We start from the raw sequence: 18,014 nt of genomic DNA on the forward strand, positions 1-18,014 counted from the left end.
CCTGTGAGTCTTCTTGCCAGTTTCTATTTACTGTATTTGCCCGTCTGTGTGTATTTGGGGGGCTGTGTTTCTTCATGACAGTCTGTGCATATGCTTGGCCTGTTATGTGGGTGTATCTTCACAAGGGGCTTTGTATCCATCATGTGTGTTATGGGTTAAATCGCACTCCCCCCCCCCCGAAAAAAACCAAATTCACATGTTGGAGTCCTAACCCCCAGAACCTCAGAATGTGACCTTTTTTAGAAATAGGGTCTTGGCAGATGTGATGAGTTAATTTGAGGCCATGCTGGAGTAAGGTGGACCCTTCATCTAGTATAACTGGTGTCCTTATAGGAGGGAAAAATTTGTTTTGTTTTGTTGTGGCTTCGCAGCCCTCGGCCCTGAAAGCATGGAGTCCTAACAAATGGACAGCCAGGGAATTCCCTAGGAGGGAGAAATTTGGGCACAGACAAACGCATACAGGGAGGACACCATGTAAACACTGGAGTTTTGCTACCACAGGCTAAGAAAACTCCCAGGAGGTGAGAGACAGAGACGCCTGAAATAGATTTCTTTCTGGCGTCTTCAGAGGGAGCACAGCCCCACTGAAAACACATTGATCTTGGACTTCCAGTCTCCAGAACTGTGAGACAATACATTTCTATTGTTTAATTAAGCCACTCAGTTTGTGGTACTTTTTTACAGCAGACTGAGCGAGCTAATACAGTGTGTGTGTGTGTGTGTGTGTGTGTGTGCGTGTGACAGCCGGATGTAACTGACAGCCAGCACCAGAGAACTTCCGAGTTAAGGCATCACGGGATTGCCCTGTGTTCTTTTCCTTTCTCTGCCAGTATATTCGGGTGACAGCTGTTCCCTGGATCCAAAGTCTCCAACCATCAGCAGGCCACTCCAGGGCACACCTGAGGCCCCTCCTCCACCAGCCAGCAAGAGGTGGCCTCCTCCGGCAGAGGTCTGCCTGGTCCCTCTGGGGGCACATAAGGAAGCAGGTCCAACCACTTCTCCAGACCCTCACTCTCTCCCTCCCCCTCTAAGCAGAGTTAATGCTCATTTCCACATTCCCCGAGATTCCTCCCATTTTTCTTTCTTTTTAAATTGAAGTATAACTGATTTACAATATTGTTAGTTTCAGGTGTACAGCAAAGTGATTCAGTTATACATATATATATATATATATACTTTTCCATTATGGTTTATTACAGGATATTGAATATAGTTCCCTGTGCTCTACAATAGGACTTCATTGATTATCTATTTTATATAAAGTAGTTTGTATCTGTTAATCCCATACTCCCAAATCATCCCCGCCACCCATGCTTTCCCCTTTGGCAACCATAAGTTTGTCTTCTATGTCTGTGAGTCTGTTTCTGTTTTGTGAATAAATTCATCTGTATAATTTTTTAGATTCCACATATAAGTGATATCATACAGTATATGCCTTTTTCTGACTTACTTACTTCAGTATGATAATCTCCAGGTCCATCCATGTTGCTACAAATGGCTTTATTTTATTTTTTATGGCTGAGTAGGATTCCATTGTGTGTGTGTGTGTGATATACACACACACACATCTTCTTTATCCATTCATCTGTTGATGGTGCATCCCAATTCTTAGGACACCAGTCACATTTGATTAGGGTCCATCCTAAAGACCTTGACCTCATTTTAACTCAATTACCTCTTTAAAGAACCCATCTCCAGGACTCTTCTGGTGGCGCAGTGGTTGAGAGTCCTCCTGCCGATGCAGGGGACGCAGGTTCGTGCCCCGTTCCGGGAAGATCCCACATGCCGCGGAGCGGCTGGGTCCGTGAGCCATGGCCGCTGGGCCTGCGCGTCCGGAGCCTGTGCTCCGCAACGGGAGAGGCTGCGATAGTGAGAGGCCCGCGTAACGCAAAAAAAAAAAAAGAACCCATCTCCAAATGCAGTCACATTCTGAGGTCCTGGGAAGGTTAGGACTTCAACATACAAATTTGTGGGGACACAGTCAACCCATAACTGCCAGTGTCACAAAAGTGAGTGAGGGGACTTCCCTGGTGGTCCAGTGGTTAAGAATTCCCCCTTTCAATGCAGGGGACGTGAGTTTGATCCTTAGTTGGGGAACTAAGATTCCACATGCCATGGAGCGACTAAGCCGCGCGCCACAACTAGAGAGAACTTCACGCGCCACAACAAAATCTCCTGCATTCCGCAACAAAGATCCCGTGTGCCGTAACTAAGACCCAACACCGCCAAATAAATAAATGAAGTGAGTAAATGAATGAATGAATGATAGAACGGGCTCCCTGGCAGGTTCTGGTTTTGTTCCAAGTATTCACTGCCTCTCCCTGGAAGAGGAATAAACCTTTCTGCCCTACTGACGCTACTCTGGGCCATACGACTTGCTCTGGCCAATGAAATGTCTTCTTGTCATCCCCAAGAAGAAACATTAGGAACAACTGAGTGGTCCTGCCATCTCTCTTTTCCTTCTGCCACAATCCTGACACATCCCAAGGCTGGAGGTCTCCAACAGTGTGATTCCTGCAGCACCTTCTCCTTCCAGAAACTTCTTCTTCAGCAGAGTTGAGGCCAATGTGTGAAGGAGCTGTTTGTGAGATGTTGGGATGGGGAGCCATTTGTTACAGCAGCAATACTCAGCTCAAGGTGACTGATACAGGTCGTGTTGTGCTGGGGCTTAAAGACCCAACCAAAGACCCCCCAAGACCAGGGTTAGAACTCAAGTTCAGCCTGGGGCTGGAGGACAGTGATTCAAGACCTCCAAGAAAAAGTCCATGACCTCAACCTCATTGACACCACTGAATTAGACAACCCAGGTAACCACCTTAGGTAAATTCATGGCGTGGCTCAGGAGGAAGTTGTGGGGGAGGGCAGAAGCCCCTCCCCATAATTCCTGACCCTTGGAACTCCATTCCCTCTCCAATACCCTGTTTCCAGTTTCACAGCCCTTCAAACACGGAGCACACGTCACACCAGACTCTGGAGTCTGGATCCTGCACCTGGCCTGGTGTGCACAGGTGCTGTCTGAGCACTGGCTTACCTGGGGTTGCGGAGAGAACCAAGGAAATGATTAGGTCCCCACCAGCTACTGGAACAATGGTTAAGAAGGTGAAGAAGGCGGCTTTACACTTAGACATAAACTAACTATGCTCTCAAACAGGTGATTTATCTTTCTCTGGTTCAGAAAGGTGAAGTCACTTTTCCAACATGTGACAGCTAACTTTGTAAGGGCAGAGCTGACCTTAGAATCCTCCTGGAACCTTGGCCAAGATGCTCAACTGCCCACGAAGCTGGTTGTGAGATTATATTAGATAACGTCTGTGAAGAGCTTACTATCGTGGTACCAGGCAACGTTGAATGTTCAACATGGGGGCTGCCTCCATCATCAGGGGGGTGGAGTAATATTCACAAGTATTAACTATTTTCCATCAAATTAATATATTACCCATGGGCTCTCCTCAGCCTTGGCCACCATTGTTTTTTTTCCTCCTAAGAGTTATTCCTGCAGGAGATTTACCAAAGAAGCACCTTCCTGGCTTTTGAACTTCAAAAGCCTAATTAAAGATGCTTATTCTTGGGTTTTGAGCCCCCACCATCTAAGCCCTCAAGGGCTCTAGATAAAAGTCTGGCCAAAGTGGTTGCCAGGGGACAGTGGGAGAGGGAAACGGGAACTCATCGCTCAATGGGGACGGTTTCCCTTTTGCAAGATGACAATTTCTGGAGATTGATTGCACGACAGTATAACATTCATCCCATTACTGAACTGTACAGGTAAAACAGGTTAGGATGGTAAATTTGATGTTATGTGTGTTCTGCCACCATTTTTTAAAATAATAAATTCTATTTAGTAAAAAGAAAGTCTGGCTATAGATGCAGAAAAGCATTCAGGCTGAGTCAATTTTTTCTGCAACAAAATAGATCATGGTTTCCCAGCGTGGACGGGAGGAGTTGGGTGGGAAGGACAGTTAAACTCAGAGACAGGTCCAGAGATGCATCCCTATATCTCATTAGCCCAACCCCAGTCTAAACAGCTTCAGGATCAAGTGAAATCTGAGACATCGTCCTCCCCAAAAAATGCAGATATATGCAAATCCTGGATTTTCTTTCAGAGGATTCAAAGCTCCTCAGGGATCCACAGACCACTGGTAGGATCCATGTGCCTTTGACCAATGGGTTCAAGATGTCTAAAAGATAGCCCCAAATTACAGGGCACCGAACAGAAGCAAAAACACTGGAAAGGCATTTGGATTCTCCATGGAATGGTCATTAATCAGATTAAGCAGAGCTAAGTCTTGAAGTCTGACAAAAATAGGGGCTCTGCCATTCTGTGATACCAGACGAAGACTAAAGTCTCCCTGGAGCCCCCTGGACCCCAGGATAGAGCAGGCTCTACGGAGTTTCCCCACACCCTGCATATGGCAGCATCCATTGAGTAGGGATGGCTGCCAAGGACTGTGCAGACCCTATCGGCATCCCACCCGTAGCGCCCCAGTACTGACAAGGTCCCTACAGGTCAGTGGCTCCAAATATGCCTGTGGTTCTCTGGCCACCAGAGAATGTACTGCCTATATAAGAGCAGCTCTCAAGCCATGACGAATGGAAGTTGGTGGATAAATACCCCAGCTCCCTTGCCTGTCAACTCCAAGGCTTGTTCTATACTGACTTCCAGAGGTCCTGAATAAAGAGGAGCCCCCATTGCCCAAAGCTGTCACCTCATCCATGCTCCCTGTGTCTCCCTCCCCTTCCCATCTCTCTTGCCTTGCTCCATCCCAGCTGCTTCCTTGGATCACCTCCCAGATAGATTTTGCACCCCCAAATCCTTGTCTCAGGCTCTGCTTCTGGAGCAGCTCAACCTAAGATAGTGACTGTATAATTTATCATCCAAACCAGGACACTTTGGAGAATGAAAAGGATCGTGGCTAATAACTACACTAGGGCAATAGCCAGGACTGTCCCGGGGAAACCAGGATGTAGAGTCATTCCCCTCAGCATTTAAGGGGAAACAGCCAGATGCGCTGCATGGGCCAAGAGGGATGTGGAAAATGCAGAGGCACCAAAGACGAAACAGAAGCAATTACGTCTCAGCAGGAGGCAGTGATGGAAGATAACCACCAAGAACCAGCAGTCTTTGCAACACTCCAGTGCCAAAGCCCCTGGAGTTGAAACATGACCTTGGAGAGAATTGACTCAGGAGACCCAGATTCAACTGAGATGAAGGTTTTTACCACTTAGCAGAACTGGAGAGGCTCCAAATAGTAATTATGTCCTATTACAGAAAAAAAAAAATGAGAGTTCCATTTTTGTGATCTGGAATCTGTGAGCATAAAATTCTTTCCTGCCACGTGGGGGTCCCATTTCCTATTTCAGGTTTTCTTTTAAATGTCAGAGAAAGGTGATGGAGCCGGAAAGCAGGAATTAGTGAGGGGGCTTTTGTCTGTGTCCCAATGCCCTTTCCCATCTTTCGCTTCCCAGGTCTGACACAAGTCCATCCATTCATCATTTTATTAAAAGCGGTTGACTTGAGCCCTGCCTTCTCAAGGGGACCCAAGAGGAAATCAGTGTATTATAAATTAACCATGGCAGGGCATCCTCCCAGGAGGCCTGCCAGCTGGACGCTAGCCCTCCACAGTCCATCCCGGACTCTCAGCCTGCCAGGACCTTTCACAGCCCCAAGGCCCACTGCCTGCCCATCCCAGGCTCAGAGCCTAGAGTTTCTCATCGCTCTGGCAATGTGCCAAAGCTCAGCAGTACTCAGAATAATCCTCTTCCACATAGTTGGAGGGGAACCAGCCAACCTGGAAAGAGACAGGGAAGTGGTCAGGGCAGCCTCTGCACGTTCTCCCACTGTTCCTCGACACACCAGGAAGGTTCCCTCCTACCTCAGGGCCTTTGCACCTGCCATACCTTCTACCCCAGAAAGTACCTCCCCTAGATACACCCTCGGCTGACCACTCCCACCTCCTACAGTCCTTTACTTACATGTCACCCTATCAGTAAGGGCTTCCTAACCATCCTATTTAAAATTGCAAACCCCATCCACCCCAACGGTCCTTATCCCCACTTCCTGCTTTTCCATAACACTTTTCACCATCTAATTGATTATATATGTTACTTATTTATGGGCTTCTTGTCTGTTTCCCCTCCCTTCACTACAACAGGCCAGGGATTTTTGTCTGTCTTATTCATCACTGAGTTCCAAAAGCCTAGAATAGTTCCTGGCACACAGTAGACACTTAATAAATATTTGTTGAAAATATGGATGGATGATGCAAGAGGGCGGAGATATGGGGATATATGTATATGTATAACTGATTCACTTTGTTATAAAGCAGAAACTAATACACCATTGTAAAGCAATTATACTCCAATAAAGATGTTAAAAAAAAGATGGATGGAATGATGGATGGATGGAGGGATGGATGGAATGATGGATGGATGGATGGATAGATGGATGGATGAAATGATGGATGATGGATGGGTGGATGGATGGAATAAAGGATGGATGGATGAAATAAAGGATGAATGGATGGATGGATGGATGGATGAATTCTTTACAGCCCAAACCTTCCTAAACATCCCAAAATCCCTCCTCAAGCCCTAACTGTTCTCTACCACACACTAAATTTACCCTCCAAAGTTCCTAAAACTGTTCACCTAAGCAATTATCTAGGTCACTTTCCACATGTTTCCCTCTGGCAGAATTGAAGCTTCTAACCCGTGTCTTTATCTTCATTCAACAAATATTTTTTGAGAAACCAATACAAGCAAGGCAGTATTCTAGAGGCTAGGAATTCATCAGCAGATGAAACAAAGAATACTTTCTGCCTTGTGAGACAAAAATAAGAACCAGACAGAAACTTTTTTGAGAAAATTTAAGTTCCCTCCTGAAAGTCCAAATTCAGGCAGACAAAAGGCAAAAGCGGTTGGTCTCAGTTCTGCCTTTTCATGCATTCAATAAGTATTGATAGACATACTATGTGACAATCAGTGTTGCAGGCACTGGTGATACTGCAGTGAACAAGATAGAAAAATCCCTCCCCTCGTGTTCCCCAAACATGCCAATCACTCTCTCACCCCAGGGCCTTTGCACGAGCTGGTTCCTCAGGAATACTTTCCCACACCTCCCACCACCCATGACCTGGCTGACTTAACTCATCCCTCAGTGATCAGCTTCGTCTCTCAGAAGGCGCCCTGACCTGCTCCCAGGATGAGCTGGGGGTTCCTTGGGGGCTCCCAGGGTGCCTTATGACTCCCCATCTCAATCTCAACCACCCACTGTTGTAACTGCATGGTTACAGGTCTGTGCTTCTCACCAAACAATGAGTTTCAGGAGGGCAGTGATTTTACTGTGCTCATTTTTGTCTCCTCGGCACCCAGCTAAATGCCCGACACATAGTAGGTGCTCGATAAATAAATGCAAGGCGCATAAATGAAATCTGTCCCTTCCTCCCTTCCTACCAGGGAAGCCCTTCACACGAGCCCCTGCCCACTCACTCCACTCCATCATCCCGTAGAGCTTCACTAGAGCCAGCTCACCCCACACCCTTTCCCTGGGGCTGCCAAACTCCGCCCCAACTCACCCGGCCATAGATCTCCCCTCGCCACCAGCCCTGCTGCCCCTTCTTGTTAAGGATCTTGATGATGTCACCCTCTTTGAGGGACAGCTCTGATCGGTCCCGGGCGCAGAAGTCATAGCGGGCTTTGGCTGTGCCAAAATACTTGGTGCTCCCTGCTGTGTGGGAGAGAGCAGAAGTGGGAAAGGGCCCTGGAGCAGACACACACCTACCGTCTGGGGGCAGTGGGAGGACAATGCTCCAATAGACCAGGATGAAGAAGGGCTCCTCAATGCTTCCTTCCACTGAGTGTTGGGTGGCCTGTGTTCTGAGTGTACATAGCTGTCTTCCCAGAATCATCCTTCTAGCCCAACCAGCATCCCAACTTAGAAAGTAATACCAGTTATGATCTTTTTAATGTTACGTATATATTCATAGTGAAAGAAACAGAAGAAAGATGTGGAAGTTCTCATTCTAGATAATATTAATTATACTAAAGAAGTCCAAGGGTTGAAAAAGAGAGGGAGAAAGATAAGAAAGGGGAAAACTTTCCAAAGTACAATGTTAAGTGATATTGTAGACTATAAAATTAATTTGTAGTATTTCTGCAAATATGCTAAGATTGAACATCCAAATATTCACCAGGATGAATAAGTAACTTGCAGACAGATAGAAACATTTATTTGATTGCGTGATGAGAATAGGGATAATTTTGGTCTCAGTGTCCTAACGTTATGCTGGTGTTGCTTTTTCAAAAATATAACTTTTTAAGTGGTGAATTGTTATTTTATTGGTAAACATTTTAACAATAATTAATTTTAAAATCCCTCTTAAAAAATTTTTTGGACATGTATGTAAGAATTCAGAAACTCCACCACCCAGGCAACTTTTCTGAAAAACGTACTCCAAAATGCACTCCAGAAAAATAAAATTTGAATCAGAATAAGAAATTTTAAAAATAAAGGAAAACACAGAAAACAAGAAATATAGACAGTCTAAATAATTCTTGATACTGAATTTGCAAAGTGAAATGCAATGGTGAAGAAAAAATTCCTAAAATATAAGGTATGATTGTTTTCATTCATAGCAAACCGTAGCCTACATTCCAAATAACTTCAACAAACCAGGTGAGTAAGAGATACAAAGGAAAAGGAAAGAAAGAGCGTACTAAAGGTCTTGCCTTTCTGTGGGAGAAGGTTATTGATACTAATTCATGCCTGATATTGATACAAAAATAAAGGCTTAAAATGTGTAGGTGAGAAGCCTTCTGGTTCCTAGTGTCCTCATCTTCCCAAATATGAAAGTAAATTCTTTCGTCCAAGTAAATAGATATGCAAATCTCTCAAGAGCAAAGGGACAAACTGGAGGTGGGAATTAGCTCAAGCTGTTTCACAGATAGGACTTTTCTATGCCCACAGGAAGGAATGTCCACAGCATCCCCAAACTTTCCCTCCACAATGGGAAGGAGCTGGCACAGCAGGTCCCCAGCTGGAGACAGCCTACCTGGTGGTTTGCTGATGGCTCTCCTCTCAGGCTCCTTGAATGGGAACTGCAGGGTGGTGTCCAGTGACTTGAAGCAGTCCTTCAGAGAATTCTGTTGGTAGAATTCTACAAGCTCCTGCAAAGAAAACAGCAGGACAGATGCTCTCTCAGAGGGCCAGCCCACAATGGGGACACAGCTGGAAGGAGCCACATCCAACTCCTCATGTGAAACAGGTCCTCCTTCTGGCCTCCCTGGCAAAAGACACCTTGAATGCTCCCCACGATGGGGAGCTCACTCTCTTCCTGGTCAGCCAGGACCATTTTATGGTGAAGAAATCACATTGTCTCAAGACAGTTCTCCTAACAGCCAGTTCATTTCATGATAAATTTACCAAATAATCAACTTGCCTGATGACCAGCTCACCAAAACCAACCCTCCCTGGGTGTCAAGAGCACTATTTTTACAAATAATTGTAATAATAATAAATGCTGTTTACTAAGTACCTACTGTGTGCTGGTCAGTGTGCAGCCACACATCATCAAAAATGGGCTGTGTATTATTATAATAATTTTGTATCAATGTTCAACTTCCTGACTGTGATAATGATACAGTAGTGAGGCAAGAGGATGTCTTTGATAGTCATGCTAAAATACTTATAGGAAGGATCGTGATGCCCGCAAATTACTCCTAAATAGTGCAGAATAAATGTGTGAGTGTGTGCGCAGAGAGAGGGAGACAGAGAAAGCAAAAGAGGAAGGATATTAACCATCAGTAAATCCAGGTGAAAGGTCCACAAATATTCATGACACTATTCCAGCAACATTTCAGTAATTTTTCAGAAATAAAAAATGGGGGCAGGCAAAATTTTCAGAGTAAAAAGTTTGGGGGCAAAATAGATTTGTGGAGTGAGTGAACAGTCCCTAACCTTTTGGGCAGTCAAAGATCCATTCGAGGCTCAAGTGAAATCTGAGATACCTTCCTCCCCCCCAAAAATTGCAAATATATGCAAATTTCTGGATTTTCTTTCAGAGGATTCAGAGGATCCTCAAGCATCCACAGACCGTGGGTAGGATCCATGTGCCTTAAACCAATGGGCTTAAGATGTCTAAAAGACAGCCCAAAGTTATAGGGCACCAAACAGAAGCAAAAACACTGGAAAGGCATTTGGATTCTCCATGGAATGGTCATTAATCAGATTAAGCAGAGCTAAGTCTTGACATCTGACAAAAATAGGGGCTCTGCTATTCGGTGATACCAGATGAGGACTAAATCTCAGTTTCCCGCATGTGTGAAACGGGAACTCAGAGAGTGAGCTGAGCGGATGAAGTGCAGTCCTGTCTGTAATAGCTTTGGCACTCGGTAAGTGCTTTGTAAATGTTCACTGATGCTACTGTTCTTTCTGTTATTATTCTTCTCCGTGTTGATGATTAGGAAAATGAGTTTAAAGCCAGTTGCTCCATAGTGCCTCTTGGAGGGGCTGTTCTGAATGTAGGAAAGGGGGTCCCAAGGTGGAGCTTCAGAGAAGGTCCTACCTAGATTCTGGAAGGCTGGGTTTAGGGATGCATTGGCCCTTACCATAAGCCCCCGGAAAGCCTTCTTCTCTGTAATCCGGTACAGTCCTTCTGCTGTCATGATTTTAATATGCTTGACCTCAACGTTATACCTGGAAGCAGGGAAAGAGAGCGAGACGGTCACTGGGTCCTGAGTCTGGGAATTCAGGCCCATCTCCTGTCGAGTCTCAGCCCCGCGCTACACACCCCCAACCATGGAAGAAGCGTTCTTGGCTACTTCAGGGAGGGGGTGACCACCGGAGCCCAGCAGGATCCCTTCCCTGGAGCCTTTGCTGCTCTAAACCTTAATTTCTTGCTCCATATAACAGGAATCATCTTCCTTGACCCACGGGGTTGTTGAGAAGTCAAAAATACCTTATAAAGAAAGCACTGTTGTAGAGTAGATAGGATGAAATCTCCACTTCCACTAATATGAATGACCATAGAATCTAAAGGATGTGCGAGAAGGGATCCATTTCCACCAATATGGAGGACCACAGACTAGTAAGGAAGAGGCATGAATTGGCAGAAGTGGTTCTGCCAATATGAAGAACTAGATAACCAAAAAAATCTCCTGCTCAAAAAACCCCTAGAAATGCCGTGAAAAAAATGCTGAGCTCTCAAAAAAGTAAGGGAAATCACCAGAGGCCAAAAATGAGGATGAAACTTAAAAGTATATGTCTTTTTACTCTTTTTTTTTTTCTTTTTGGCCACGCTATGCAGCTTGGGGAATCTTAGTTCCCCAACCAGGGATCGAACCCCGGCCCCCAGCAAGAGAAGCACAGAGTCCTAACCACAGGACAGCCAAGAAATTCCCGAGGAGCATATGTCTTAATCACATAGAAACATGAGATGAGTTACTGGATCCCTGTTGGGTAGAGAGTTGGCACTGAGACCCACCCACACCCATAAGGGTGGACTGTCAAAAAGCTACATCCTCAGGAAAAGAGGTGGTCTAGAAAAGCCCACCCATGAGCACAGCAAGGACCATGTGAAAGCTTGTCTCAGACCCAAAACAGAAAAGTCACCCTTGAGAATTCATAACCTCAGTCCTACCCTCTTATGGGTTTAGTATTTATTCTGAAACCACCTGTGTAGTCTGGGAAACTAAGGAATTAACCAAAAATATTTTAACCTGAAAAAGAAATGAACTTGTTGGTGATTCCCAACAGAAGCAAATGCAAAATCTCTGGGGACCCAGGCAGCAAAGATACCCACAGGGAAAGCCTCACTTAAAATCACAAGACCCAATGACAAAACCAACAAGGAAACAAGTCACCACAAGCAAGAAGCTGCACCCAACAAACAGCAAGGCAGGAAAGCCAGGGTCTGCAAGACTTGGGTCCAGATTGCATTTCTGCCTCTTCCTAGAGTATGCTAAATACCTCCTGGAGCCTCGCTTAAGAAGCGTATCTCTTTCCTGTGGGTTGCCAGTCGAGTAAAAGAAATCAGAAAGATTAAAAACACCTAGGACCCTGCAGGAGCTCAATAAAAGATAACTGTCATGACTGTACATCTTTCTTCTTCCCAAGCACCTGCAGTGCCCAGGTCACGAGGGGAGATAGGTCAGGAAAGGAGGAATTACTTAATGCTGATGGCAAATTCTGCAGCATCTTTCACCCTCTGTCGCACCAAAAACGTCCCGTCCGAGCGGTTGGTGAGGATGCTTTCTGCCGCGGCTCGCTCCATGGGGCCCGCGTACCTGTCGAGATACACCAAGGAGAAAGGTCCACACAGCCCCTATGTTGCCCTATTGAGGCTGTTTTTCCCCCCAACCCCTGTGATTTCTTTTTAAGTGAATGACAGCCTGGGTCTAGTAGCGCCCTTAGACACTATAAACCTTGGGGGAGGCATTGGCCGGAGTCCCGAAGTGGCAGTGGCCATTAGATATCTGTAAGTCACACCCAAGGTTTCACCCCTGGATTGCAGGAGACAACTCGGTCCTTTGGGTGTGACTGTGTCTCAGTGTGACACAATAAGAAATATATATTTGGTTTCTGTGCCCCCCAACCTTTCCTGGCACGTAACTCCTAAAAGCTTCGGAATCTCCGAAGTGATTAAGTGTCTTTTTGTATGCTAATGAGATGACTGGGGGCTCTTTGATAGCCTCGGGATGGGGGCTGGTGGCCGGAAGAAACAACTCCACCCCTACATATGGGGAGAGAAGAGGGGCTGGAGGTTGAGTTCACTAATGGCCAGTGATTTAACCAATCTTGCCTACGTAATGATGCCTCAACCAAACCCCAACCAAATGGTTTTGGAGAGACTCCAGGTTGGTGAACACAGGGAGGTACGGGGAGGGTGCAAGCCCAGAGAGGGCGTGGAAGCTCCGCCCCCTTTCCCCATACCTTGCCCTGTGCATCTCTTTCATCTGACTGTTCCTGAGTTGGATCCTTTTATAATAAACTGGTAATCTAGTATAGAAACTCTTTCTCCAAGTTCTGTGAGTTTGTGTTAGCAAATTACCAAACCCAAGGAGGGGGTTGTGGGAACCCCCCATTTATAGCCGATGGGTCAGAAGTAGGGGTGGCCTGAGCTTGTGATTGGCATCTGAAGTGGGGGATTGTCTCGTGGGACTGAACCCTTAATCTGTGGGCTCTGATGCTAACTCCAGACAAACAGTGTCAGAATTGAATTGAATTGTAGGACACCCAAACTGGTGTCTGGAGAACTGGAGAATCGTTTGATGCAGGAAGAAAATCCCGCACATTTGGTTTTAGAATTGCTGAGACTGTGAGTATAGAAAAACAGTTGTTGGGTTTTCTTTCTTTTACTTGGAATTTGGCATGCCTGGACAGGTATTTACTGAGTGTCCACTGTCTGTCCATCTCTGTGGTCACCAGGACGGAAATAGGGTGAGGAGAGTGAAAGATAGCCTTAGGTACAAAATTTAAAGGGCAAGCCCCAAAACTCAGACATCAAGATAAATAATAACAAGTAAAATAAGTAGTATTTTAATGCAGTATTTTTAAAGTGCAAAAACATCCGTAAAAGGAATGAAGTACTGAAATATTCTACAACGAGGATGAATCTTGGAACCAGGATGCTGAGAGAAGCCAGTCACATAAGGGCACGTACTGTATGATTCCATGTATATGAAACATCGAGAACAGGCAAATCCATAGAGACAGAACGTACATTAGTGATGGTCAAGGGCTGGGGGAAGGGGATGGGGGTGATTGTTAAGGTGACGGGGTTTCTTTTTGGGGGGTGATGAGAGTGTTTTGGAGCTAGATAGAGGTGCTGCTTGCGCACCATTGTGGATGTACTCAATGCCGTTAAATATATTGGGCTGGCCAAAAAGTTCGTTCGGGCCTTTCCGTACGGGAAAACCTGAACGAATTTTTTGGCCAGCCCAAGAGATGTGAAAAATAAATAAAGGTGTGACTATGAATATTTTATGCTGTAAATGTAAATATATAACATACATATATTAATTATAGATAATATATAATTATATGTGATATATCAGTGTGGACATGAATATATTTATGGCATAAATTTAAATATAAACATAAAAAATATAACTATAGATAACACAATTATAAATAATATAGAAATATGAATGTGTTTATGCTATAAATGTAAATACATAACATATATATATATTAATCATATACTATATAATTATAGATAATATATGTGGGACTATGCATGCATTTGTGCCATAAATTTAAATATATAACATAAATAATATATATGAACTATAGACAATACATTTATAATATAAAATATGAATTATTTATTATATATAAATACAAATATGTTTATGCTATAAATGTAAATATGTAACAATATATATTAATTATATACTATATAATTACAGATAACATGTAAATGTGAATAGGACTATATAAGTGTGAATATAACATAAATAATGTATGTTAATTATACACAATATATAATATAGATAATATATAAATATGAATACAAATATGTGCTATAAATATAAATATACAGCATAATATGCATTAATTTTATATAATACATAATTATATGATCTATAAATGTAAATATGTGATATAAACTTAAATATTAACATAAATGCCACTTTGGTTAATTTTATGTCATGTAAATTTCACCTCAATTTTAAAAATAAGTTCAAAAAAAATCTGTGATGAGCAAAATGTCAAAATTTTAAATAAGGACAAGATCTGACCCCGCAGTTGCCTGATTCACCACAATTCACCTTTCCCCACTCCCAGCCCTATCATATCCTGTGTCTCTATTTACAGTTTTGGTATTTTGCTCATCGCAGATTTTTTTGCCTTGCTTTCGATTTTTTAAAATATTGCATTAAAATAGTATGGATCTCGATGCCTTAGTTTTTTGGCACCCCCTTAAATGTTGCACCCAAAGTCAGGGTCTCACTCTCCTCAATCCAGTTCTGGCCCTGGTGGCCTGGTGACAACATCTGGCAGGGCAGGGGCAGAGTGAGCACAGCCTCAGGTGACCACGGTTTAAATCCTGGCTCTGCCACCTAGTTGCTCTGTGACCTCGGGAACTGAGTTTGCTACTTTGAGCCCCAATTTCCTTTTCTGAAAAGAGGAGATAAAACTGCCCATCACAGAGGGACATTTTTGACAAACGGCAATAATGCAGTTGGGGCACCTCATACATGGTAGGCATTCACGACACGGGTGTGTTATTATGCCCTTTGTGTAATAAGGTCAGGCTTTGGAGTCAGCCAAGCTTGGGTTCGAATCCGACCTCCTTCACCTCCTCACTTTGTGATACTGAACAAATCACTTGTCCTCTCTGAGCCTCGGTTTCCTCCTTTGCAGAAAGAGAGTAAGAATAACACGTACTTCAAAGCGTTACTACCGGAATTGAATGTGTCCTTGAAGTGCTGACACACGGTCATAAAAACAATACAATAGCATGTCCGAATCTAAGATGCCAATGATTGTAAACTCCACTGTGGTTTCGTGGGCAATTACGAAATAAAGATTAACTACCCATAAAATTAAGCAGAAGACTCAGACACCACTCATTGTAAGAGCCGCTCCAATGCCAGAGATGTTAAAACGTGGGGGAGAAAAATGTGTATTTTAGAATGCATGAAATGCAGCCGTAACAACGAGTGCTAATAATAACAGATAATAAAGTACTTTTTGTGTGCCAGGAACAGAGCTAAGCACTTTATAGGCTCATGGAAACCGCCTAACAGCCTTATGAAGCAGATATTATTAATCTGTTTTCCAGAGAGGAAAGCTGAAGCACAGAGAAGTTGAGTTATTGGCCAAAGGTCACAGAACTGGATAATATTAGAGTCAGGATTTGAACCCAGGTCAGTGGGCTCCAAAGCAACACTGAAAACCTCCATCCCTCACTGCTCTATCAGTAGTAGGTGCTTAAAAAAAAGGGTTGGGGGTGGGGGTGGGGAGAGGGAACTGCCATCATATCATCACCATCATTTTCCTTCCGGTGAAAACATAATGTCCCAAAGTCAGGGACCTTCTTTTGTTTGTTCTCTCCTCAGCAGCCCCCAGCATAGGGCTGGAGCCAGCAGTTAATGCCCAGGGTTTGAAGAATGAATAACTGATTGGTTGGTAGCCCCCATCCCCACCCCAATGCCCAGCCCAGGCATCCACCCCAAAGCACCCCAAGTTGAAAATTTAAAAAGTGGTTCTACTTACCAGAGATGAAGAGACAGGTCCTGAGGGGGACCCTGGGGACACAAAGACCAAGACTCAGGGCAAAGAGTCCAGCACGCAACAGGCTTCAGGGCACTACATTCATTCATTCATTCATTTTTTCCACTATCATTTATTGGGGGCCTGTTATGTGCCAGGCACTGTGCGCTTCAGTGGAAATACAGTCCCAGAATCCAGGGGGAGAAATCGGTCCACCCTCAAAGGAATCAGCTTTAAAGAGGCAGCTACGTTTGTAGGCAGAAATTGGAGAGACGTTCAGATCTTGGCTTCCGAATGCCACGTTCCAATGAAAGGACCCAGGCTCCTTGGGGAAATGGTTGATTCCAAGATTGGGGCAGAAAAAGTACAAGAGAAGTCTGCTATTGTGCTAGAAAGCAAGGAAGGGCTCAAAGAATGATGGGGGCATGTCGAAAGGACGGAAGAGCCAGCCTGAAGGGGCTCCCATTGGTCAAGGGTGGGACAATTTAAAAATAAAAATCCAGGAACATTTCCTGAGATAGATAACACGCAGATACATAGATAGACACATAGAAGATTGATTGATAGATACATAGATACACAGATAAATACAAAGATGATTATTAGATAGATACATAGATGATTGATAGATACACAGATGGATACATAACATAGACAGATGATTGATAGATACACAGATACATAGATACACAGATGATTGATAGATACAAAGATGATTGACTGATACACAGATACACAGATAAATACATAAATGATTATTAGATAGATACATAGATGATTGCTAGATACACAGATACAGATGGATACACAGATAGATACATAGATAGATGACTGATAGATACACAGATACATAGGTACACAGATGATTGACAGATACATAGATACAAAGATGATTGATAGATACATAGATGCATACCTATATAATACCTAGATATATAGATTAGAAGAGACAGTTCTTCTTTACAATAGAATATCTGCTAATAACTTCGCAGGAAAGGATGGAGTTGGAAATTCATAATGTAACTCCACAGTGGAGAAAAGACCCCAAGCCAAAAAAAAAAAAAGTCAAAGATATTTTTGGGAAAAGTATAAACATATACTCTGGATTACATAATATATAATGATTTATATTAAATATAATAATTTATATAATAGTATAATGTCCTTGTTGAATTTCATGTCTTTAAAAATCATGCTATGATTATACAAGAGAAGGTTCCTGTTCTTGGGAGATATTCAGAGATGAAGGAGAAATACGTCTGTAAACTTACTTTGAAGTATCTCAGGAAAAATAAATAATAGACATTTTTAAATAAATTGTGCAGAGAAAGATGATAGAGCAAATGGGACAAAATGTTAACAGGTAGTGAATCTGAGTAAAGGATGTATGGCAGTTCTTTGCATTATTCTCAGGACTTTTCTGGAAGTCTGAAATTACATAAAATGAAAGGGACAAAAACAGGACTTTCCCTCTGCAGGCTCCTATGAGGTCTGTGAAGCAGGGTCATGAGGGAGGATAAGATTTGGGAAGAGTGGGGAAGATCTTAAGTCATCATCAGGAAGAGGGAATCAGGGGCTTCCCTGGTGGCACAGTGGTTAAGAACCTTCCTGCCAATGCAGGGACACGGGTTCGAGCCCTGATCCGGGAAGATCCCACATGCCGCGGAGCAACTAAGCCTGTGAGCCACAACTACTGAGCCTGCGCTTCTAGAGCCCGTGAGCCACAACTACTGAAGCCCTCGTGCCACAACTACTGAAGCCTGTGCACCTAGAGACCGTGCTCCGCAACAAGAGAAGCCAC

General features: G+C 43.8%; 1 protein-coding gene across 3 annotated transcripts in view; it reads right to left on the reverse strand.

Annotated features, from left to right (window-relative positions):
• Nucleotides 1-5,479: 5,479 nt before the first annotated feature.
• Nucleotides 5,480-18,014, reverse strand: part of VAV1 (vav guanine nucleotide exchange factor 1) — a 50,141-nt gene continuing 37,606 nt past the window's right edge. For 2 of the 3 annotated variants that reach the window (XM_024745717.1, XM_024745719.1), the window contains exons 22-27: nt 16,217-16,248; nt 12,163-12,279; nt 10,603-10,690; nt 9,048-9,162; nt 7,572-7,723; nt 5,480-5,786 (exon numbers count right to left, since the gene is read on the reverse strand). In XM_024745717.1, coding sequence (XP_024601485.1) covers nt 5,733-5,786; nt 7,572-7,723; nt 9,048-9,162; nt 10,603-10,690; nt 12,163-12,279; nt 16,217-16,248 — 558 coding nt within the window. In that variant the 3' untranslated portion in view covers nt 5,480-5,732. The remainder of the gene's footprint in view (nt 5,787-7,571; nt 7,724-9,047; nt 9,163-10,602; nt 10,691-12,162; nt 12,280-16,216; nt 16,249-18,014) is intronic. The other variant, XM_024745718.1, reaches the window with a different exon arrangement.

This window comes from Neophocaena asiaeorientalis, unplaced genomic scaffold, assembly GCF_003031525.2.
Source record: "Neophocaena asiaeorientalis asiaeorientalis breed wild unplaced genomic scaffold, Neophocaena_asiaeorientalis_V1.1 scaffold357, whole genome shotgun sequence".
In the NCBI taxonomy this organism is placed as follows: domain Eukaryota; kingdom Metazoa; phylum Chordata; class Mammalia; order Artiodactyla; family Phocoenidae; genus Neophocaena; species Neophocaena asiaeorientalis.